Source organism: Carassius gibelio, chromosome B24, assembly GCF_023724105.1.
Source record: "Carassius gibelio isolate Cgi1373 ecotype wild population from Czech Republic chromosome B24, carGib1.2-hapl.c, whole genome shotgun sequence".
Lineage (NCBI taxonomy): Eukaryota > Metazoa > Chordata > Actinopteri > Cypriniformes > Cyprinidae > Carassius > Carassius gibelio.
Window position 1 is genome coordinate 23,083,097 of NC_068419.1, and position 26,666 is coordinate 23,109,762.

At 36.4% G+C, this 26,666-nt stretch overlaps 1 protein-coding gene across 1 annotated transcript in view; it reads right to left on the reverse strand.

Moving 5' to 3' along the window:
• ofcc1 (orofacial cleft 1 candidate 1) overlaps window positions 1–26,666 on the reverse strand; it is an 85,394-nt gene that overhangs the window by 51,605 nt on the left and 7,123 nt on the right. Inside the window, exons 4-10 of the mRNA XM_052595827.1 lie at window positions 20,376–20,462; window positions 19,241–19,302; window positions 18,383–18,509; window positions 15,617–15,937; window positions 11,474–11,737; window positions 9,781–9,922; window positions 3,447–3,541 (exon numbers count right to left, since the gene is read on the reverse strand). Coding sequence (XP_052451787.1) covers window positions 3,447–3,541; window positions 9,781–9,922; window positions 11,474–11,737; window positions 15,617–15,937; window positions 18,383–18,509; window positions 19,241–19,302; window positions 20,376–20,462 — 1,098 coding nt within the window. The remainder of the gene's footprint in view (window positions 1–3,446; window positions 3,542–9,780; window positions 9,923–11,473; window positions 11,738–15,616; window positions 15,938–18,382; window positions 18,510–19,240; window positions 19,303–20,375; window positions 20,463–26,666) is intronic.

Genomic DNA, 26,666 nt, shown 5'->3' on the forward strand with positions numbered 1-26,666 from the left:
GTATGTGTTTAATTTTCTTGGTGTTTTTTTTTTTTTTTTTTTTTTTAAGACTATGGTATTGATAACTTAGCAACATGTTAAGAAATAAAATTATTCACTTTAGTTGATTCTCCCATGGTTAAGTGTACACTTTTCCTAATTTATGTCATTTATGAGGTTCCTTTTGACTTCAAATGTAGATAGCTCTCTAGGTTGTTGAACAGAGCTTTTTGGGTGCTGAGTAGACTTTGGAAGACAGTTCATATAATTTATATGTCATTTATGAAGGGCTGCCCTACAGTCACAAAAATTACTGCATGCAATGAAATCAAAGCAATATATTCAAAGAATAAATGTGAAATATGAACTGGCAGCAAACAGATTTTTTCTTCTGTAAAAAAAAAAAAAAAAAAAACTATATACTGTAATACTGTATCAACATCATATTCTGCCACAGAACCTCTTTTATTATTTTTTTATTATTATTATTAATTATTTATTTATTTTTACCACACATAAAAACCGTCCACTATTTGACAAATATCAGCAAAATCGGTGTCAGGTGTTTTTTTGTAAATCAGGGCAACTAGCCAATCAGAAACGCTCTGCCAGTCAATCATTCTGCACATACTGTATGCTTTGAAGGATGTTTTGAGGAACATGTGTTTGCGATTAGAAAAATAGCAGAAGTTAGCCAAACGGCTGAAATCACTTAAAGCACAGAAGAGTCATAAGCAATAAAAAGGAAATTCAGTGCTTTCAAATAATTGTTCTATTCTAGTCCATTCTTTTAACAATATGAGTCAGCCATCGACATTTTGGACCCGGTTATCCATTAAAACGCCAGTCATGGTGGAAACCAATCAGAATCATAATCTGCAGAATTAGCCAGATATCCTCTTATATTGAACCACATTCGAGCCTCTTAAATCAATAATAAAATCAACACCACTCAATACATTTAAACCTAAAACTAAGTCAGCAGGTTATTAAACTCTTAACTGAAACTTCCAGCACCGGGGCCCAGAGCTGTAACCACCACAGACGTTGAGGGGGACAATAATTAGAAATGGCCAAACTGTTTCCCAGAAGTCAAACATGAAATTGAAGCTTCAGAATTAAGATTTAAGAGAGGTGAGTAGATAAGCATTTGATGTTTAAAAGTTAAATGACAGACAGTTAAATCCAGTGACGCAATGTATTCCGTCTGTTCTGTCCTATTTTGCCTTTTGAATTGATTGATTATCGTTTACATTATTCATGTAATGTATTTCATACCTAAACTAATATTCTATGTGTTGTCCTCTTTCTGGGTAGTTGCTTAACTTCATGGGACTGGACCCAATTTTTCTTGAAGACCCCCTCCTCCAGACACACTAAGTACTAGAAACGCAGCAGTAGTTTGGCAATATAATTCTTCACAGTTCCTCTAAAATACCGTAGACACAAAAAACAAGGGGAGATAGTACTAGCCAGATATCCCCTCATAATGAACCACATTCAAATTTGACTCAGAAAAGAGGGATCTAATTCTGGGGTCTGGGCAAAAACAGGGGTCTAATTCTGACCCCGCATAGCTCAAACATACGGCAGTGTGTTAGAGCAGTCCCGTCATAATTGGAGTCCATCAGAGTTCAGAAGTCATTTTGAGCTGGGTGCTGATATTGTTCGTGAGTCTGGCATTCAGTCTGATGCACTACGCCCTTGGGTGGGCTCAGACGCGCTGCTGCAGCACAGATACTGCCTGCATCTACATGTCAATGAGTTCCCCCATATGAAAGAACACTGTCACCAATCCAGAAATGAAAAACACATTGGACCACATACAGCAAACTACAGAGAATAACAAAACAACAGAGAAGAACATTATAGCTGGAGAAAAAGTAAAAGAAGTAGAAGAAGAAGGAGGGGGAAAAACAGGACATATATACTGTTATGTAAAATTTTATGGCTGGCTTCCAGGTTTAGGCAGGTATGACATCGTTCACGTCATCACTAGACTACTTCTGAACTATAACTGATTACAGGAGAAGCCAAAGACAGGCATTCTTATATATATATTCTTTATATTTATATCTTATATAAATATAAATATGCCATCAAATGTTAAATATGTTTCAGAAAAAGTATTAAAGCAACATATATGTGTATCAGAGTCTTGATTTTAAGATAATCCCCTTAAAATTTTCATTGATTTGAAGAGTTCACTTGAAAGGATGATATTTGCATTATGAGAAAGTGAGTTATATATCATATAATAGTTATTTTAAAGGAGAGAAGTTTGAAAATTGTAAAAAAAAAAAAAAAAAAGTACATTGAAGCATGGCCTAAAGACACAAAATATTACTACATTAATAATACTTTATGTAAAATAAATCTAAATATCATTTTAGACATGTGTACAATTGACACAATGGCCCATTAGCTTTCCCTGAAAAAAAAAAAGATGTCTGTATGACAGCGTATTTTAATAAACAGAGAGATGTAATATGGATAATAATGATAATTTCTAAGACTATGTGCACAATTCCATTCCTGTGATTAATCTGCAGATGCACTTAAACCGATGCAAGTTTGCATGTTCCTGGCATCCCATGACAACAGTAACAACAAAGACAAAAGGGGCATGAGAGAACACACAATGCACAGTTGTGCAATATAAGACAGCAGCACCAGATCGGCACAGAGAAGTCATTTTGCAATTACCACTTCAAAGTGTGGCAGGTAATGTCGCAGCTTTGATTCATTTAGCTTAAGTCCTGTGGAGCGCAGGAAAAGGCGTGTTGAGAGCGGTTAGAGAGAGAGAGAGAGAGAGAGAGAGAGAGAGAGAGAGAGAGCACCGGGCTGATACTGCTGATTTTACAGAACCTGAGCTGTTTTGGCTTGTCGGGCACATCAAAACTAGCTTTGAAGACTGAAAAATACCTGTTAGTGTGAAATGTATTTTGACAAATCTCAGATAATAAGGGGAGTAGGGAGGAAAAAGGGAGGAGCAGCAGGGGCGTCATGCACCTTCTTTATTTTTTATTTATTTATTTTTGTAAAGGGGGCACCAATGGCGGTCCTGGCTCACTTGGTGCCTTGGGCTAAATAAGACATGACTAAAGAAAAAAAACATGTCATGTAATTACCTAAAACCTGTGTGTGAGTGTGTGTGTGTGTGTGTGTGTGTGTGTGTGAATCCAATTATAATTAAACAAATACCATAGTACACTTGCTAGTAGGGTTTTTTTTTTTATTTTTTTTTTTTTTTTTTAAGTCATAGTTTCATGAGATTCCATGCACACATAATGATTCTGCATGCTATGCATACCATGCCAAAAATAGTATGATAGTACAGTAGAATGTGTAATAATTCAAACACTTTTTACTAACTTATTTTTACATAATAATATTACTTTTATATTAAGGAAAAGTGAGAGAGAGAGCCCATGTTCAAGGTCAGAATGTTTCCTCATTCGAGTTACCTTGCTATGAATTTCAGCCTTGGTTTTCTCAGCGATGGGACAGTTTGTCTGGTTGCTGGGCTCAGAGGCCGGCACAGGTCCACTGGGGCTCTTACCTGCAATGACATTACAAATGAACCTTTGTTCTTGTATGGCAGAAAATAACTCAGGATCAGTGATTTATGGTTTAATTAAATAAATGACTATTGCATAATCTCTAACTTCACAGATGAAGCACAGAAACAGAATCTCTGGTATAGTTCACCTTCAATGTAAAGTAAAATAAAATGAAATATAATAAAAGAAAATAAATTAAGCAATTTGACAATTTCAGAAAAAATAAATTAAACAAGTGAAAATGAAATTATATAAATGATATATTATACATATGAAGCACAACTAATGAGAATGGTAAATGCCTGTAGACTTTCAACAACAATGAAATGTACAGCTAAAGCAAAAGTGATGAAACTTTCTCTTCACATTTATTCTGTTCTTTCTCTCTCTCTCTCTCCCTCACACACATCATCAACATCTCTGAGCCCAACCTCTCCTTTTTTTCATTGCTCTAATGCGCACAATTAGACACGATGAAAAATCGGAAAAAAATTAAATTTAGTTGTAATACATTTTGCCATTCTTCCTTCCTTTGGAAAATTACTTTTGAAGTGTTTTCTCTCGCTCTCCGTCTGTAATTTAAATGGTAAGCTGCCAGATGTGTGTCTCATGCTTGAAGTGCAGGAGCTTTGCATTATTTAGCATATTAACATTCACAGAATTTAAAAAGAGGGTTCCTGCATTGCCTGGAGCTTCCAATTAAGTAAACCTTAGCTTGATACATGTAAAAATTTTACCATGAGAAACTTTTTTCATTGCGTTTTTCTCTTCGCCTCAGCCAGTCACATCTATATAATAAATATGGAAACTTCCCAGATGATATAATTTTTCTCTTGCTGCGGGATTAAATATATCAGTAATAATAACTTTTAAATATAGGCAACGTATCAGGAAGGCTTCAGAAGACTCAAATAGGTTTTAATAGCAGGGCTGGTATGTCCTCAGTGCTGGTTTTGAACTGATATTACATTTAATCTGAACGCAGATGTAAATTTTAATTACAAGTTATACTAGTAAACATTTGATATGCCTACAGGTGAAAGCATTACATGTGCCCTATCTTAACAGAAATATGGGTGGTTATTCCATTATAGTGAATGCATAATCACGTTCAATAGCATGGCTTAACTCTGATCTTTTCACTGTAGTGACAAGCCTTAAGAAATACCATAGACAACGGAAACAAATTACCGACATTTTCTTCTGCTGGAGCTTGAACAAGTCAAAAAGTGTCGGAGAGGAAATCTGTCTTCCACAGAAGATATGTCAGTATGTTTTCTCTTGGAAGAGACACAGTTAATGACCCACGAAACCATATGGAGTTATATGTAAAAAAGGTTTATTCAAAACCTTCACGTTATGAGACCGGCCCCAATGACTCTCTACCATTCAATATTGGTGTGTTTGGTTCATAATGGTTTTGTAATCATTTCTTCACATGGTTGCTTCCAACAGTTTGTTCCAGTTTCGTACCAGGGGAGTTAATAGCCTATTTTCTTTTCAGTGTTTAAACTTCCTGCACTATATTATTATTTTGTCCAACATGTTGCTCATTAAAAAGTCTGGACGGTAGCGATGCATTAATTATCTTCAACAATGGTGTTACATCTCCAAGGTAAAAGGTAACCAATGCGAAGACCGACAAGTTTAGCACCATACAGCAATGCAATTTTTATGTAAAATATAAAAAAAAAATGCAACAATTTGCCATCAAATAGTATTTGTATTTATTATTTTTTTCCAACGATACTTTCGACATGCATCATCAGAATTACAAAAAAAAGATACTGACACAGTAATAAAAAAATTAGCCTTACATAAACCGAAGACCCCTGTCTTTGGCGTGTAAAGTGCATACATTTTTATCTAAGGTTTAGCCTGTTCCAATCTGCGGCCTGCAGCGATGTGGAGCAAAAGCCTGCCCTCCACCTCTGTTCTGTGTCCAGAGACTGTAATCCCTGTCAGCAGAGCATTCTGCCTGCCTTTGCGCCACGAACGTGCATGTTTTAATGGGCCAGCCAACACAACTTTGCAACTTTGCCTTTAATTATCCTTCCTCCAGCCTGATGCTCAGATGGTGTCGGGTCTGAATTAGTGCAGCGTTGACAGCTGTAGGCTATGTCCATGAACTTGGAGTGCTGCAGCCACAACCCACGTTCTCCCAGGGTGAACAAGAGAGGCTTGTTATCCTCTGCTTACCATGAACACACAGAGAGTAGGAGCCGGGCCTGAAGGGTTGGGTGACCGACGGGGACCTGTGCGCTCACCTAGGTTTCTAATTGCCCTGGTGTCGGTTCCAGAGTTGCCAAAGGTCAGTGAATTATTGATTACCCATGAGCATAATCCATGACTCATAATTACCCAATGTAATATGAATAATCAAAACAAAGAGAAATAAAGTAGAGAAAAATTAAATTGACTTAAATTGAGTTGTTCCTTGTTAGAGCAATAATTTATAAAAAATTATATTGTTCAATATATATATATATATATATATATATATATATATATATATATATATATATATATATATATATATATATATATATATATAATCTATATATATATATATATATATATATATATATATATATATATATATATATATATTTACATATTTAAGTCAATTTAAAATTTTTGAGCAAACGTGTGTGTGTGTGTGTGTGTGTGTTTATATCATACCAAATTATTCATGTTAAAATAATGTACAACATAAATTAGAACTATAAATTTATCATCATCGTATCATTTATCTAAAGTTAAAGGTCTAATTATTATACAGCATTTTACAGTATATCACATTATATTATAATTTGAATCATTATTTGTCCTGTATATAATATAGAGACATACAGATGCATTATTTTACAGTCATTTCCAGCTTCCATGACATGAATCGTGAGCTTTTTCAAATATTTGACACTTAGCAAGTATCTGCGCATTTACAATGCTATCATGTTTAAAAATCTGCATTATGCAAGGCTTGTCACTTCAGAACAGTTTGTTTTTCTTCACATAAGCTAAGCAGCCTTTGGGAATGTCTGTCCGGCTCCATCACCCTCACCACATGAGGCTAGGTTTTCACATCAACTAAAAACTGAGTTTGATGTAAGCAAGGTTAATTCATCCATTTAAAGATGGGCAGTGGTAAATTAATTGGGGTAAAAATGCAGTGTGATTTAGAGGGTATGATCCTGTATTAGGGTTATCTGCAGTGACCGGGACTGGCCCCTCAGGGACAATGATATAACAGAGCACGGCTTAGTTCCAGAAACACTCTAAGAGCAAATCTTGGAAACTGTCATTGCGCTGAAAGGCCGTGTGTATTACGATGCTTTTACTTAAGGGGCAGGATGCAATCAAACACAGCTTCCAAAAGCCCCACTGCATGCAGTTACAGATCCACTAAGGGTGATCAAAGCAGAAAGGTCTAATTTAATTAGTCATTTGAATTCAAACAGACCTAGTGTAACTGGATCGTTCACTTAATGTGAAAGGTCAGTTAACTCATAATGCCTGCAGCTACGTCATATGTTGCAATGAACATAGAAATGAGGGGAAATAACATTAGCTGTCAGTGTTCCTATTTGACATGTCTGAGCATTACAATAATAGATAAGATTGCCAATGAATGCACCTGTATTCTAAGATGATTTTTGAAAAGAAAAAGACTGGAATGAACTGAAACACAAATATATAGTGTTTTTATAATTATTATTATTATTATTATTATTACAAATGTCTCAAAAAAAAAAAAAAAAAAAACCTTAATAAGGGTGCCAGATAAAACTACAATAGTTAGCAGAAAAGACACGTGATAAAAATCTTTAGTCCATGGAGCCAAAGTTGGATGTTCTCTGTTTGCAGTTTTTCCTCACTGAATTTGATTTTCATTTCAGAGTAATGTGAGGTTGTCAGTCCAATCCCGCTCTCCCGCTTGACGGGAATCCTCCATCTGAATATCATAAGAGTGTGTAGCAGTAATGCAACCTGAACTGATCCTTATGCTAACGTCATCTCTGCTCAGCGGTTTGACGCTCTGATGTCCAGTGAGGGACACCTTTTGATCACTTATTCGAGTCAGATTGAGTTTTCCTCTGTTTCTCCGATACCTGCTTCTTTTATATCCTATTCTTTCCTCTTTTTTGGCATGTATAATAAGCAGAACACAACTCTCCCAGAGTGCCATGGCATGGGGACACTTCCCATGTGGGGTGTTAGGAGCACAGTGGGAGGTCAAAGTTCACTGCAGAGAGGAAGTGACAAGCTGTGAAATGTAAAAGACCAATTTCTTCCACATGTTGCGGCACTCTGAGAACAGCGCCGAGCTGTCAGCTAGCATCACGCTTAAAATGGGACAGGTTGCTACCCAGCAGACCTGTCACAACTCATTTGTAATTAAAAAGCCTATGTGATGTTTAAAGCTGAGCACTCCAGAAACTTTTTTTTTTTTTTTTTTTTTTTCTGGTTCTGCTCTGTTAAATAAAGATGAGCACTGTCAAAAAAAAAAAAAAAGGGGGAACAATGGTCTTTGCAGTAGATCAATACCAAATGAGACAGCATTGGCGTCAAGATGTTCTGTGACCTATGTGAGGACAGAACGCTCGGAGACAGGAAGGTGTGCCTGGGAGAAGCACACTTATTCAGGTAAAAACTGCTCTACACATGGACGTGAGTGAAAGGAAACTGCTTATTTCCCTCTTTCCTGTCCAAACTAATCTTTATGCAGTAGGGGTGCTGGATATTTAAGAGCATAAATTACACAACTGCTTATAAAAACCAGACTTTTTTCCCCCTTCTTCTTAAGAAAATAAGAAATAGAATGCTTCCCTATAAAAAACTCGCCAGTGTAATTCTTGGGTCTGGGAGGTAGCCAGAACATTGCAGTTTCCAAGGTGTCCTGTGTGGTTTTTAGCATATTTCTGTGTGGATAGGGTGTTGTAGGTAGCAGGTAAACTGATAGAGCTGGGTAAACTGGTACATGGAACACAAAAGGTAACAAATAAATTTAAATGCACTGTAATCACTTTAGATAAAATAATCTGCCAAATGTATAAATGTAAATGTTTGCCAGGGCACTGCTTTGCAGTTGTTAATGAGTTCTGAGCATTTGGTGGTTGCCAAGACTTTCCTAAATTCCATACTAACTCAGTATTCTGAGTGGTTTTACTTTGCAGTTGTTCATTTGTTGTTGGTTGATCCTGTGTAATTGCTAAGGTGTTCTTGGTGGTTGCTAGGCCATTGAAGAGAGTTAATCTTAAAAAAGTACTTGATGACTCTAGATTTTTAAATGTGATTCAGATACCAACTCCATTGTAATGGGATATATTTGTGTCTAAATGCTTATAAAAGTAATTGCATGACTCTCCTCGTCATACAGTTTAAGGTATCATTCATAGCTACTAATATACTTCAACTAAGTTGTTTGGAAATGTGGGAGCTTATGACCAAAGTATTGAAACACCATCAAAAGACTGAGACATATACATGCTGTCTAAATCATTTATAAACAAAATAAGCCAACAAAGATGGCATTATTATGCAGACAAGATCGCATGCAAAAGGGCCCAAGTGACGTAACATGAAAACAATGCCTGGCTTGCTTCATTTGTTTCAATGTGACTATGAAGATTTTCAATACAGTGTTCAGCACACAAACATATGCCACGTGTTTTGAAAGCTTTAATCTCTATGGGTACCGTTCCAAACTCATGCTATTTCCTAAACAACTGGCAAACAACGACCGAACTAGAAAAAAATAAAATAAAATCAATAAGCTAATGGAGGCACACACAAGCGAATGAGCCCTATTAGTGATCTCGCAATCACCCCATCCTGCTTAACACTGACTGCTCACGGTTCGACAACAATGAGAACTGGCTTATGGCTGAGAGTTTTGATTAGAGGAAATATGTGCCATTTGATAACGCAGCCATGAATGATGACGGTGGTGGTAATGATGATAGCATTCAGTGAGAAATTTCAATCATGTGTAAAGCTGAACGTCTTATGTTAGTGAGCTTCAATTACAGTGCAAACAATTTTGGCCCAAATGGCACTTACTGTGCTGCACAAATCGGACGTGCTTTGATCTGAATGGAGAAGGTTCATTTTCTCTGCATGAATGACCCAACAGATTCTAACTGGCAGCTGCCATTCTGCCTCTGTGTGGGAGTTTGTGGCAGGCCGTGACATTCGCTGGCATTTCTACCTTTCGTGGGGGGTGAAGAAGTCCTACCTGGCAGAGAAGCAGAAGAGCGGATGGAGGTGTCAGGATGGGGATGAAGCCCCTGGCTGGAGCTCAGCTGGGGGTGAGAAGGGATCTGCAGGGTGAAGCTACGCTCCGGCACCCCAGTGCTACCCCGCGGGAGTCTCTTCACCTGCACAGAGGGATGTCTGCTGATTGACAAAGACTGATTATGAAAGGCATTATAAAACAGTTGGCAAATAGATGCTGTACAGCAGTGGCTCTCAACTGGTTTTGCTTCAGGACCCAGATCATTCAGGAACACAGATTTATTGTAGTTTGATTGGATACAGCCTTTGATGTAAAAAAAAAAAAAAAAAAACAGGAAGCATTTCTCCTCCATTTTAAACCCATATAAGCTAATTTCCTTTGCTATCACTCCTTTGCACAAATATACTTACTTGTATTTTATTTTTACATTTTTTATTATTATTATTATTATTATTATTATTATTATTATTATTTATTTTGTTGTTATTTCCTTTACTTTCTGGAAGCCTTCCAAAACAAACCTGTAATTCTTAGAATAAAATCCATCAATCAATCACCTTTATTTATATAGTGCTTTAAACAAAATACATTGCGTCAAAACACTGAACAACATTCATTTGGAAAACAGTGTCTCAATAATGCAAAATGATAGTTAAAGGCAGTTCATCATTGAATTAAGTTATGTCATCTCTGTTCAGTTTAAATAGTGTCTGTTTTTATTTGCAATCAAGTCAATGATATCGCTGTAGATGAATTGACCCCAACTAAGCAAGCTAGAGGCGACAGCGGCAAGGAACCGAAACTCCATCGGTGACAGAATGGAGAAAAAAACCTTGGGAGAAACCAGGCTCAGTTGGGGGGCCAGTTCTCCTCTGACCAGACGAAACCAGTAGTTCAATTCCAGGCTGCAGCAAAGTCAGATTTTGCAGAAGAATCATCTGTTTCCTGTGGTCTTGTCCTGGTGGTCGTCTGAGACAAGGTCTTTACAGGAGATCTGTATCTGGGGCTCTTGACTTTTTGATGACTTTTTATTTTTTTATTAAATTTTTTACTTTATGCACCGATTTGGCTAGTAAATCTGCAAATTTATCTGGATTGAATTTGAACATTAAATTTGTCAAACGGTCAAAGTGGCCAATATAAATAATTTTTAATAATCATGAGATTGTGAATGTGTAAAATGGACGTTTGTGGAGTCCAGATTCCATAGGGATATTAACTGCTTATATTCACTGCACAAAATATCTTCCAATTATATGAAAGCATTAGATTGAGAAAAGACTTTTCTCTGCTTTTTAATTCCATTAAGCTGTTGAGTAACAGGATCGATGCTTCTCCTCAAATGTATCTGGATCTGTTTAGTAAAGATGTGGTTTGTTTACAACCTGGCTCCAATTTCCAATTTTCTTGCTAGAGCCATTTACACTCTCTCACACACATTCACATATACAAAACAGGCACTATTCTCCCAAAACTGTCTTTTACAGAGTTCAGTTAGGGCAACTACACTGGTTTATTAACTTAAAGCAATTACAACACAAAGTAAATAAAACTGTTATTATTATTATTATTATTATTATTATTATTATTATTATTATTATTATTATTATTATTATTATTATTTATAGCATGGACCATTAGACTGTTTAGAATCTTCACAAAAATAAACCTTCAGTACATTTTAAATATGTACCTGGAAGTAGAGGTTGCATAGCCAGTTGTCCAGGTCAGTGGAAAGCAGATGCTCAATTCTGCGGAACTGGTTGAGTGAGGGGTTCGGACTGCCACGCAAGAGAGGGGTCTTGAACTTTCCATTGAAGAGTTGGAAGGAGCAGTCGCAGACGGGAAATGCACCCCAGCCCACTACAGAACTCACAGAACTGTGATCTCCGGGCAGAGATAACAGCCTGAACACTAACACACTGGATGGCAACAGATCACATGATGCAGGCAAGACCTGGAAGAGACAGAGTGTGAATAATCCCTACGGTAAATCTAAATATATCATTTAAAACAAATCTAGAAAAATCTAGGGGGGGGGGGGGGGGGCAAAGAGAGTTCAGGGTTAAAGTCAAAATGATTTATTAGCACATTTAACACAGAGAAGACCAAAGTGACTGATTCAAGTAATGCATAAAAAAAAGTTTTGAAAAAATTTGAAACCCTGTAACATTTAACCCTGCAAAACATTTAAACTAGTGTTTTATCTATGTTTAATTTGTATTTGCTGTTTTAGCAGCCTTTGGTGATGCTATATATTTAATTAATAATAATCTAAAATAAAGCATCCTCTATTTGGAATGTTTTAATTAATTAATTAATTTATTTATTTATTTTATTTATTTTTTTGACACACAAAACACAGCTAACACTTCTCAGTAGAGAAAGTTGAATAATGGTGCAATGTAAAGAGAGTAAGTTCAAAATGGATATTTGTTATCTAATTTCCCCGATTTCCTCTCTCTAGCTAAATGTGTTTAATATGATCTAAAGTTTGAACCTAGATGATGAAACATTGGAGTGTGATTATGGCTGGTTTCAGGAAGCCATCTCAGCAGGAGCGCCAGCATGTGACGATCCCAACATGACAGCCGTGACATCACTAGAACATATGTAAACCAGGCACGTTTAAAGAAAAATGTGGTATATCAGAAAAACGTGGCATGGGGAATAACAGTGTTTAACAGGCAGAGATCCTTATTTACCCATCAAGCAAGAGACAGACCGTTAAAAAATGAACTGACAAAAAGAAGCGCTTGACTTCATCAGTCACTCCAGGAATATTCTATCCCTCCATTAGGAGTAATGGAAAACGGAGAAGTCTTGTTTTATCACATTCATCATGTGTTTCTCTTCTAATCGCTTTGTGCTCACACCTAAAAAAAAAAAAATGGCACAGATTCCCTGCATCAGGCCTCAAATTTATGCCATAATCTCCTGCATTATACATATTGAAAAAAAATATTTCAGACGCTCAATTCACTGAGAAATAAGCAAGAACACTGCTGACTGTATCAATTGGCAAAGAAAAAGAGATTAAAAAGGAAAGAGTGAAAACACAATTAAATGACTGAAATATTGTGTTTTGGGCCTGTGTCAGTTCTCAGGTAGAACTGCGACATGCTGGGAATCTATTAAAGCATCACAGAGATCAAATTTAATACAAAACAGACCTGTGCTTACTGAGCAAACGCCACAAGAGAAAGAGGGGAAACGAGAAAGCATAAATAAAATAAAAATAAAAAATGTGCATTTAAGTGCATTTCCCTCGTGGACTGCTGGTGTCCTTCTGCTTTTTAACATTAAATGACTCTGTTTGCTTTAGATGGAAGTGCTGTGAAACAACAGAATGAAGAGATGTGAAAATGAGACTGAGACTACAGATTGGCAAAGGAGCAAAAGATCCTTCTTATCTTCTGCTTCCTTGCCTGGACCATCGCATCTTTCACATCCCACTTGAAGGAAAGCCTCAAATCTGCAAGATGGATCAGAGCATCTCTATGCGCCAGCCAGAGACACTCAAGAAAAACATGATGAGCTGTAGCTTTCCTCCTACTAACGTTAATTCCTCGTTTCCTCTGTGAAAGCTGTTGAGAAAAACAGACGAGGCGAGAGAGCACGGTAATGTGGGCAACTGCAAAAAGCAAATGAGCTAATTACAGACAAATCTGATGGAAATCTTCGAAACATAAACATCAACAGCAACAGGATTGGCTATAAATAAGAGCTGGTAGAGGATAGAGGAGACTGACACTAGACAATCTCAATGGAGCGCTAAACGATTGCCTGCCAAATAAGAGCCCACGGTTTTGGACGAGAGAGGAGGAGTATTCAGTTAAAGCGGCCCACTTTTTTTCCTTTGTGTCAGACGCTTCTGTCTGCAGATATAGGCCTGACTACACAAGTGCATGCTAGATTTGGTGCTTTATTTATTGATCGTGATCGCATTTTTAGGTTATTTATTTACAGTGCTTGGAAGGCACTAGTGAACAAACATTCTGGTGAAGGTTTGGTCTAAACTTCTGGAATTATTTCAGCCCAAACCATTTAACAAACAGAATCCATTTGAACCTTGTTTTAAAGATCATTTCCTTCTTAGGTGTGTACAAAAAAAAAAAAGAAAAAAACTTATTTTGAGGATCAAGTTATAATATTACAAGAATAAAATTGCAATGTTTTGTGAATAATCTCATAATTGACCTTTTCCAAAAATAAAGTTATGAGGAATAAAGTAATTTGATAAAATTAAATATTATTTTGAGAATAAAGTTTTAGAGATCTTTATATTTTCAGATCTCATAATAGCAGAGCTTTATTGTTGAAACATTATCACTTCATTCTGGTAAAAAACCTGTTTGACTGTTCTTTTCTTTTAAGTTAAACTAAAACGCATTAATAATTTCTCGAAATCATTAAAAAATGTATAATAAAGTATCCCATTGACCAAGGAGGTGTTCTTTCATTCTCATTCTTCTTTCTTTACAGCTCTTTCTCATGCACAGGCAACAGAAGACAAGATGTGGGCTTAACGCTAAAACATCACTCCAACTAACTTCAAATTTGAACACTATTGCTCTGAGCAGCATTGATAGTTCTTTAAAATCATATAGTTATTTATTTTCTCTTATTTTCTCAGTAGTTCTGAGTTCTGGAATTCTGGTTTCACAGCATTTGTACATCATTTTTTATCCCAATAAACCGTCAGCTCTTGTATAATGAATTATAAATTTGATTTACGTTCACACACTGAATGTCACGTTAGAAAAGCAGCTGTTTTATTCACAGTGACTGTCCCTCAAGTCAAACCTTGAGCTTTCAGCAGCAGTTTTTAATACAGTCTCTTTCCACTCCCATACACACACTCACTGTTTAATATCACATTTCATAAGCCTCATTCTGACTCTATTTTCAATAGCTGAAGTGGAACGGCAGAAGGGAAAACTAGTGTGGTTCTGCTCTGGAATTTAGTCCTGTCTGATAATCAGAGCGATTTCTGTCCCACTATTCTACACAACTTCCACTTTGATGCTTAAAAAGTTCATAAAACGGCTTACTTTTATTCATGTATTTACAGTACATTGAGATGTTTTCCATAACTGGTGTGTGTGTGTGTGTGTGTGTGTGCGCGCGCGTGGGTGTGTGTGAGGTATACATGTGAATCAAAGCCTAAATTTAATCTGTTCATTTTATAATGCGACTGATTCATAGATTCATATGGATTGGTAATCCATAATAATTAATATGGATTAGTTTTACAATAATTATACTTCATTTAAATTCACTGGATTTTCCGAACTGGTGAACTATTACTGTATTATATTAACTTTTTTTTTTTTTAGTTAGCCTTTTCGATGTAAGCTTTGTAACAATATTAACATCTGGAACAACAATCGGTGTACAAGAAATATTTCTAAAGCATCATATAACACTGAATAATGTTATGCTGAAAAATTTAGCTTTGCTATAATAAATATAAATTATATATATATATATATATTTTTTTTTTTTTAGAATAATATCTCCTCGTGAGCTACAAAAAAGTACAGAACATTTTAATAAAATAATGGGGGGGGGAATATATTTTTTTAGCTTGGCAAAACGAGAAAAAGAAAAAAACGAAAAAAACAAAGTAAATATGCTTTCAAAACTCATTACTTCTGACAAAAATATGACAAATGTCCTCAATGACAGATGGCCCCTCTGAGCAGCACCCATGATTGATAGTGCTAAAATATCCCACAACTTCTAACGTAAAGGTGATGATGTTTGATTGCTGTGCTCTTTAATGTAGCATAAATCCACTCAGATCAACAATCATCAAATCGGTTCTTTGAACATTAGCTTTTTTGTTGTAAGGGTTAAATAAACTGCAGTGCTGTGGGCGTCTCAAGAGGGCAGTTTGCTGGGGTTTTCTTACCATGCAGAGGCTCTGGTTAATGTTGAGCTCTATGTCAAAGTATCGGCCCTGGTGTTCCATGGGTTCTGTTCTTCCAACCCACTGCTGCTCCTGCAGACGGGACCAGCGCAGCGTGCGGCCGCCCAGTTGAGTCTGAAGAGACACGCTCAGTGAGTACAGACCTCTGGGCAGCTTCTCTCTCACGGCCCTCAAACACAAAACAAGCACCTCTATGGGCTCCGGGGTCCGTATCCATTCCACCTACACAGGAATATGAAATATTTCACTATGTGAAAGAGATCTGAAGCGTGTAAGAGAGAAAACTTTACAGAAAATATTATTCATTTCTATTTTTTCTTACAGCTTTGTGTTGAATGTTTACACAGAATTTGTCAACATTTGTTAACGTTACCAGTATATATGCAGCCTGCAGAATTAAGATGCATTGAGATTAGTTTTGGAATAAGATCATGACTCCCTGAATCAAATGTAAATATAATAATAAATTGGCTTTTCTTTATATAAAGAGGATGCACAGACACTATGATCAGGAAATAATACTAGCTTATAGGTTGTTAAATATTACCCAGTATTCATTTTAAGTATGTGCAGTATACTGATTACTATATAAAAAAAAAAAAAGAAAAAAAAAAAAAAGAAAGAAATACATAAAAATGTGATGCATTGCTTCACGGTAAAAAATAAAATAAAATAAGTAACGTTATATTGCACATGACCTCATCACTTTGTGTGTGAGAGTAATATAGTTATCATTTGAAATGGAAGTTCAAATACAAATATTGTATTATGGTATGCAATGTGTTCTGATGGAAAATGTACTCAGCCACTCATTAGGATATTTGCATTCTGTGCACAGTATTCATTCTATATATTACTGAAACAGCAAAAGTAGTATGCTATTCAAAACAGACAGATTTTCAGGAAATAAAGGTGAAGAGGACGCATTTCCTGCAGCTGTGGCGTAAGTGTGTAACGCCATAACACTCGCCTAGATGACATGAAAGCAGCTCGCCAGATCCTATACACTTCTCATCCCTCTCTTTCTGGCAAGCAGGCCAGCTTTCACTGAAACCTCACTGACAGACTGACAAAACACATTGCAAACAAGTAACAGCTCCCCCCCCCCCCCCCCCAAAAAAAAATAAATAAAAATAAATAAAGTGTATATACATATATATATATATATATATATATATATATATATATATATATATATATATAAACACACACATGCATACACACACAAAAACTTATTTTCTTTCTAAGTATAGCCTAATATTCCGAGATTAAGCTTTCTCCTTAATTATTTTCATTTTAATTAGTAAATCTTAATTAACAATGAACATTTACCCTTAAATTTTTTGGCGTGAGAATGAAGGAGGGTGTGGGGGGGGGGAGCTAGTGAATAAATATGACAATCTTTTTGAGTCCTGAAGGCAGGATTACCGATGCAGGCAGGCTTAGTTATTAAACATGTTCTAAATTAAATGCCTCCATGAATTTTGTACAGAAATATATTTTCATAGTTTTGCATGCCAAATGTGACATTTTATATTTGAGATTCATCTGCCACTGTAATTTTGGAAATGTCATATAAACAAAGATTTTGTCATTTACCAATGAAATTACTATGCGTGGCAGGTCGGCCATTGCTTTTCTGGCTGTGCGGGTTGTTTCAAGTCAGCAAGCCATAAAATATCTTTATCTCTCTGAAACACAGCAATTTGAGAGATAATGGAACAGTGACTGGGGGGCACGGATGCCAGGCAGAGGAATTATACTACAATCTCACTGCGTTTACTGCCTCCCTCAAAGCTGATGCTCTGTCTGCAAACCAAGGCTGCTCCCGCTACTGTTGAGGCCCTCTTACAGAAGTCATTACAACGCAAAACCTCACAACAACATCTCTCACGCAACTGAACAAGAATTGGCTGCTGCCCTCTTCCTTTAATTTTGGTCAGAAAAATTTAGGTGTGGCTTCCTCTTCTCATGAAACGTGTAATATGTAAGCCCCCATGACTGATTTCATTAACCTAATCATGATAAAAAATAAAAAAATAAAAAACATTTAAAACATTGATTTAATTTCTACCTTTTATTCTTTCTTTATAAAATCAGCCAATTTGCATGTTCCTATTCATCATCATTACATTTTAATGGGTTCAAACCGAATCAAATTCTACCTAAATCTGAAATGAAAATACCGGGGCTTCACTAAAATGCAGAATTTGTACCTGCAGTTCAACCTTATTATTTTGTGACATTTCTGCCTTTAAAATAATGGTTTGATATTTCTTAAATCTGATTTACTTTAAGGGAGTGACATGCAAGTCTTTTCCGACCACATGGTTCAAACAAGGCAAGTGTCTCTTGCAGTTTGTATCATTAGTAATAGTATAAATCAGTATATATTTAATTTATCATCTTTAAGCTATGTTATAGGAAAGAGTGATCCATTTTGAAAGGAAAAATAATGTTCTTGATAAACTCAGTGCAGTGCAATATTTGCTGTTACTAGTTGGCAATTGTTCCAAAATTACTATTGCCTTCGACTGTCATTTACGTAATCTATTAAAATTATTTGAATTATGACAGTCCACATTTGGGCTTTTCTGATTTTTTGCATAAAGTCAGAGAGATCTTCACTGTAAGAAAGATAGACAGAAAGAAGGAGAGAGAGTGTACCTGCCAGTGGAGGTCAGATTCAATGCCCAGTGGTTCTGTGTTTTCTGTCTCTTCGATAATTTCACCATATTGGTTGACGACCTCAGCCTGGTGTTGACGCAGAGAATTCAGCAAGCGATTTTCCGCCCTGAAAATATACATGGATACATATTTAATTAGCTTATCTAAATTAGGACATGCCATGCCATCTTTAAATAAATAATTTCCTCTATTTGAATGAAGCCTTGTTTTAATAGATAATGTCAAAAGAAGAGTAAGCATTTAAAATAATATCAGATATTAACACCACACCAGGTAGAATGATATCCTGCAATACTGCCACTGAAAGTTTCTATCTTGAACAAAGAAACTGTTTTGGAAATCTGCTAAAAAAAAATAGACGTCACAGTATTCTTTCAGTAAATGTGGGTGGTGTTGGCCTGATCTGATACAGACGTCTCATCTGAGTAACAACCACCCAGTGTTGATATGAAAGGACATAGAGAGGGTCATCTAATAAACCTCTGCGCCAGTGTCCAACTAACAGCCCTGATTTCATTAGATCAGTCTGTGTGGTGCTGCACAATTATTAAAAACTTAAACACAGCCGAGCCTGCAGGCCTGACACTCAGAAACAGAGAGCACGAAAGAGAAAGGGCTGCAGACTGAAGTGAACAGGATGAAATTGATGCTACTTTGCGTCCAATGACACGGACAGATTTCCTCGCCTTTGGCAACTTACCCAGAATGCACTGGTAGAGACAATACAATGTGGAGTATATTACATCTCCTCACAAATGTCAGCAAAATGTAAATGGCTTTGGAAACACAGATTAATGATTATTTCACATCAGATTGGATGTAGAGAAATTCACGCACCGCTGGAACACAGCATAGAGTCTGTCCTGCAGAATGGCTTCTTCTTCATCTATGCGCCTAATCTGCAGAAGCAAATAATAAATCAAATGTTTTACATAGTAAATGTATTATATGACCAATACCATGTCAACATCTAAGGCTATCTTTATGGCAAAAACTGAGTTGCAATAATGAGCACCCCCCCCCCCCCCCCAATATATATATATATATATATATATATATATATATATATATATATATATATATATATATATATATATATATATATATATATATATATATATATTTATTAACATACAATAATCTTCTCTGGTAAAATCTTAATAAATAAGTCCCTGAGAGAGCATACTTTATTTTTTTTTATCCAATATTATGAAGAAACAAAAATTTGAAAATGATATCCATATTAAACCAGAACATGCTACACAATGAAAATGTAGAGCGAAACCAAACATTTCACTTCCTATCACTGCTTGCAAAGGCATGCAAAAATAATGTGCTTTGCTGTTGTTATGACACTTATTTTGTGTCTTGCTTTCTGCCATCTGCACAAATTATTGAACACATTTTCTGTTCGGAAATGAATACCTTATAGCTTACTATAAACTCTGTAAAGAGTGAAAAACAGTACACATTACACAAAAGTAATTGTAGTTAAATATGTAGTTGTTTTTTTTTTTGTTTTGTTTTTTTTTTTTAGCTTTTAGTCAAAATAAATTCATCAGACTTAAAGTAGAAGGTCAAATCAAGTGCATTGCATTGTGGGATAAAGTACTTCATGCAGTGTGCTTTGGTCATCTGGAAATAGTAACATTAGTATGAGAGTAGGTTATTTCATAAAAACAATGCATACACAACCAAGACTGAAGAAAATTGCAATGACTGCCTAAGCATTTCTGGCGAAGAATTAATACACACACACACACACACACACACACACACACATTTATGTGTTACTGTTCTATAGAACTCCATAGAATTGTCCATATTAGCATGTGACTGTGTGTTTGAATGATAGTACAGTGTGATTGATAGGCAAAGACAGCAGAAGGTCTCAGCAGCAGCTCCTGTACCTCAGGAAATCTCATTTGACATACCTACAGTAATCTTTCCTTTTCTGGACACACATCAGTACCTTTGAATTTCCCCTTAAGAGCGACATTACTCTCTGCTTCCTCGCCCACACCTTTTCCTCCGTCTTCCCTCGCTCCGAATGCTCTTCCTGCCAAAAAGGAAAATCCATGTTCTTGTTTAGGTCCAACAGACTGTATTCTGCCACTGCATGTGGCTAACTTGAATTCAGAACATCTAAAGAGATGTGTTAATACAATCTGCAGGCAAACCCTACAGACACACACCGCAGAATTCTGTCAGCATGTTTAAGAGGCTTTATACTCGCTGATAGACAGTGGTACATCCTGTGCTGCTTAAACTCACATTATAGTGAAACGCTTGTGGAGTGTGGTAGGGATAATGTTGTGTTTTCAGAACAGTTGGAGAGTTCTGCAGCCGCACACAAACCAAGAGTGATTATTCAACACACACCATGACTCAAACAACCATTACATCCCATCCGCTCCTTATGTATTCATTTCTCACTTCAACTTCGGAATCTCTATTTAATGTGCAACTCTTCATTCACATTTCAGTCATAACAAGTTTCCAAGACTGACTACATCTTAAATATGCTGGCTAATACTTATCCTGTTCGGTGTAATTTTGTGTTTTTGACATTTTCTCTGTGTATAGAATTGCATAGAAAGTGGAGCATATAGAATATGACCTGAAATATCCTATTTTTTTCAGTATTGGTTGCAAAGGAGAAGCAAAAAATAACATAAGACATAAATAATGTGAACTTATAGTACATTACAGTACCAACAGGTTACATTCAAAGGGGTTTTAACTATAAACAATAAATCTGGGCCCTGCATTTCAGTAACCAAAAAGCAGTGTAACACATTGAACGCAAAATAAAAATAACCAAAAATAACCAAAAAAAAAGTCAAAGACAAAGTTCAGTGAAAAACGAATTCAGCAAAGATAATGGATGTAGTGAGAAAAGATGATTGTAAATATAGCAACATGCTAAAAGTAAAACTGTTAGAAACCAAATCAAAATCAGTTAAGTTACAAGGCTCCATTTTAGTCAGGATGCTGCCTCTACAGACAGCATAATTATGTATGTTGTACAATAATAATGCATTTCTGTCATAATTTCTTCAACTTAAACCAAACTTTAATTTTGATGGGTTGTTCAGTGTGTATGATATAAAAATAGTTTTCTCAAATAAAATGGTGAAAAGCTGGAGAAATGGACTCTCAAATCAGCTCTGGAGCTCTGTTATACAGTGAGATGTCAGACAATAAAAACACCATGATCATCACTTGTGTTTCAGTTTGGGTAGTAGATGAAACTGTGACATTTATTCACACAGAGACACACACACAAAAAAAAAAAATGTAATCTTTATATTTAAGTCTTGTTGTGGTTTACTATTCACAGACACTTTTCCAATCTGATTAGGTGTACAGTGCTATTTTTATTTTATTTTATTTATTTATTTATTTTCAAAATAATTGTCCAGTCCCATGTTAATCTGCATACATGGATTCTGTAATTCTGACCACGTTTTCTGCATCAATAATATGGCATTAGGGGAATGAGGTGTACAAAGTAATGCAGGGTTAGTTATAACACAAATGGTTTGAATATTTCCACACATGCTAGCATAACAAAATGTATACTATTTACTAGTTCCCATATCAACACTATATAAAGAACAAAGTGCACCAAAATTATATATATATATATATTATTTTTTTGAGATAAGTCAAGTCACCTTTATTTACATAGAACAAAACAGACAAACAAAAATTGAACAACGATAATTAGTATAAAAGTGTGTCAATAATGCAAAATGACTTTTAAAGGCAGTCCATCATTGAATTCAATGATGTCATCATCCAACTCAGTTCAGTTTAAATAGTATCTTTGCAATCTTTTGCAATCAAGTCAACAATATTGCTGTAATTGAAGTGTCACCAACTAAGCAAGCCAGAGGCGACAGAGGCAAGTAACCAAAACTCCATCAGTGACAGAATGGAGAAAAAACCCTTGGGAGGAACCAGCCTCAGTTCTCCTCTGGCCAGACGTAACCAGCAGTTCAATTCCAGTATGCAGCAAAGTCACATTGTGCAGATGGCTAAACTGGTTCCTTTGGTCTTGTCTCAGTGGGAGTCTGATACAAGGTCTTTACAGGAGATCTGTTTCTGGGGTAAATTTTAAGTAAATTTTACATTCATGTTTTTAGTATTCATTTAAAATGTGAGTTCTATTCTATGACATTAACAATGTAATTTACACTATTTACTTTAATTTTTATGAGAAACCACAAGAAACAGGCGAATAAATACGGACAGTCAATGTTTAATGTTCAGAAGTTATTTTTTTCAAGAAATGTAAAGTATTTTTGCTAATTTATGTGGGCCATCCTAATCATGGTAGCAATGTGTTCATTATCAAACTCCGAATTGAGATTATTTGTAAAAAAAAAAAATAAATAAATAAATAATTATTTTATAAAGTTAATAATTTTATTTCATTGACAAAATATTTTAGTTTATTTTGTATATATAAAAATAGATATAGATCAGATAATATTTTAAGATGTCATATGGTCATGTAAAACGTGCCACTCAGATTCTACAATGTACGCCACCTAAGGGGCATGTTTTCACATTTCACTTTAATTTTTCGAGAGTAAATCAAGAAAAAAATTATACACTGCAATTATGAAACAAAGGGCCCTATCATACACTGGTGCAATGCAACGCAACGTGCAGCGCAAGTGTGTTTGCAAGTTTCAGTCGGCGCCATTTGCATTTTCCGGTCCAGTGCCACATCGTTTAAAGAGCAAATGCATTTGCGCCCATTTATGTGCCCATGGTAGTGCTGGTCTAAAAAAAGAGGTGTGTTCATGCGCATTGTTATTTTAAGGATCTGAAAATAGAATGTGCCAACTCAAACCTGGTCTACAGTCTAAAGTCAATGGCACAATATTATTATATATATTTTTTTTTGTTATTTAAAGAGCACGTTGGTGGAAAATGCGCCTCTTGGCGGGTCCACAGTGCTCATTAACTTGACTCATTGGCTTATTACACACAGGGATGCACATCACACAAACATGTCAAATATTAAAAACAAGATATAGTGTAAAATGATATTATTGTGTAGGCTACGTAAATATAAAAAATGTAATGATGGGTAGTCATCGCGTGTACTGGAATATGGCTACCTATTTGCAATTCAGTTTATTACTACTTATGATGATGAATGACATTGGCTAATTAATTGAACAATCATGCTAATACACACATATATATTAACTGACTCAATGATCTGCATGCGCGCTTTAACTTCGCACACAAGCAGATCGGTTTCTTCTCTTGAGAAGCGTTTAACTTTTCCGCCAACAAATTCCATGACTGAGTTGCAATTATGTAAATAGCGATCCGCCCTGGCGCGAGCACATCTCGCTCTTAAAGGGAATGGGAGATGACACTCTGATCGATGTATTGAACGTTACACCCATTACTCATTAAGAGAATAGGGGCAAACCATTCCAAAAATGCGCCCCATGGAAGGACCACTTTTACAGAGTTAAAATAGCAAAAGTGGATTTGGAAACGCCCTGAGTGCACCTGCGCCATGCATTTTACACTTTGCATTTAGATCATTAACATAGGGCCAAAAGTGACACATTTGGACCAAACAAGTGTAAAATCATTGTGGATAAAAAAAAATATATAGGACTCTGAACCCCATGTGGATTTAACTGAGAAAGTCAAAAAGTGTTACATTGTGTCCAACTCTCCCCTACCATGGTTTTAGGAATTAGTCAAAATGTTCATGGCATCTTACTTTGCACTGCTCTTGCAGATACAGAAGTTTGATTGCTGTTTCATGTCCCATTTCCTCCTTTATCAATATAAATTGTAACCCAACGAAAAAAAAAAAAAAAAAACTGTAAAAGCATAAAAACTAAGAGTGCTGAAAGAACAACGTTCTGAACTAACCCTGTTTAGAGTGGGCAACAAGAACACAAACTAGTTTCATTAAATTAAAAGAAAATTAATTGTATTTTCTACAGACAGAGGAATGTGTATACATAACAGCAATTGAGTGGTGTGACTAGATCAAAACTACAAACGTCCTGTTGTAAGCAACATTTGAAATTTTTAGTGTAGGATACACCTCTTTGTTGATTTAATATACAAACGCAATTCCAAAAAATAGTCGGGACACTGTACAAATTGTGAATACAAACAGAATGCTGTCAGGGGTGCGTACTGGACAGAGGACTCAGATGCAGAGTTAGAAAAAGGAGAATCTTTATTCTCGCCACAAAATAACATAAACAATAACGAAAAGCTCTGGCACACACAGAGATCTCTGAGCTGGCCGGCACACTGCGGACCACTCGCGCTGCCGGATCTCCGAATTACGGATCCTTTGACACAAGAACAGAAGGTGAGACTGATACTGAGAAACAATGCAAAACATGGGCAAAGACAAAACAATCTACCCACGACCACAGACAGAAAAGCAGAGACATATAAAGGGAGTGGGGGAATGAGCGACAGGTGGGGAAGAATCAGCTCGTGATCTGCACAACCCCGCCATGATCAGCGCTGATTGCCCAGACCACGAGCTACTGAACAGACAGGACAACACAGACCACAGGGGAAGCTGAGACGGCACCCTGCACCGTGACAAATGCAATGATGTGGAAGTTTAAAATGTCAATATTTTATTCAGAATACAACATAGATGACATATACAAATTTTAAACTGAGAAAATGTATAATTTTAAGGGAAAAATAAGTTGATTTTAAATTTCATGGCATTAACACATTTCAAAAAAGTTGGGACAAGGCCATGTATACCACTGTGTGGCATCCCCTCTTCTTTTTATAACAGCCTGCAAATGTCTGGGGACCGAGGAGTAGCTCAAGTTTAGGATTAGAAATGTTGTCCCATTTTTGTCTAATAAAGGCTTCTAGTTGCTTAACTGTCTTAGGTCTTCTTCGTCGCTTCTTCCTCTTTATGATGTGGCAAATGTTTTCTATGGGTAAAAGGTCTGGACTGCAGGCTGGCCGTTTCAGTACCTGAATCCTTCTTCTACGCAGCAATGATGTTGTAATTGATGAAGTATGTGGTCTGGCATTGTCATGTTGGAAAATGCAAGGTCTTGCAATATGTTGTTCTATAACTTGGATATACCTTTCAGCATTGATGGTGCCTTTCCATATGCAACCCCACACCATCAGAGATGCAGGCTTCTGAACTGAGCACTGATTACAACTTGGGTTGTCCTTGTCCCCTTTAGTTTATTTTGATTCGTCTGACCACAGAACAGTTTTCTACTTTGCCACAGTCAATTTTAAATGAGCCTTGGCCCAGAGAAAACACCTGCACATGTTTAGATATGGCTTCTTTTTTGACCTATAGAGTTTTAGCCTGCAACGGCGAATGGCACGGTGGATTGTGTTCACCAACTATGTTTTCTGGAAGTTTTCCTGAGCCAATGTTGTGATTTCCATTACAGTAGCATTCCTGTATGTGATACAGTGCCGTCTAAGGGCCCGAAGATCACAGGCATCCAGTATGGTTTTCCGACCTTACGCAAAGAAATTATTCCAGATTCTCTGAATCTTTGTATGATATAATGCACTGTAGACGATGATAACAACATTGGGGGAATTGGTGATCCTCTGCCCATCTTGACTTCTGAGAGAAATATGTTGCCAATTGAACTGATGAGTTTGGCAAAAAAAATTGGTCCTCCAGCTATTCCGTATTTGTACATTTAACTTTTCAGGCCTCTTATAAGCCCCTTTCACACTGCCATTCCGGCAAATTCAGGGGTAAAGTGTTCCTGTAATTGTACCCTGGTCGCTAGATTTGGCACCTTCACACTGCCAGTGATGACCCGGTATATGTGCGTGCTTTCACACACAACCCTTGAAGATCCCGTAACGACACGTGACATCAGCGCGTGACGTGTAATGTACGAGTCGACAACGCTTGGCACATTATACTTTAACTGAAATAAGCAAACGATCTCTGCGTCAGTGCGGAAAGTGAGGAACTAACTGATCTCTGCTTCATTACAGTTTGCACATATGTTTTCGTCGCGAATGTTGATCTTCCTTCAAAACAGCCGTTAAAAAAGACGCGCGATAACGCGCGTCATCACTTCGATACGGAATTAGATCTGACTTTTGTTCACACAGCGCTCGTTCCGGATCGATTACCGCAATGTTACTATGTCCCCGACCCGGGTTCGAGTCGGTAATCAATTCCGGGACGTGGTTGCTTTCACACAGAAGGCGACCAGGCAATGTTACGGGAATATTG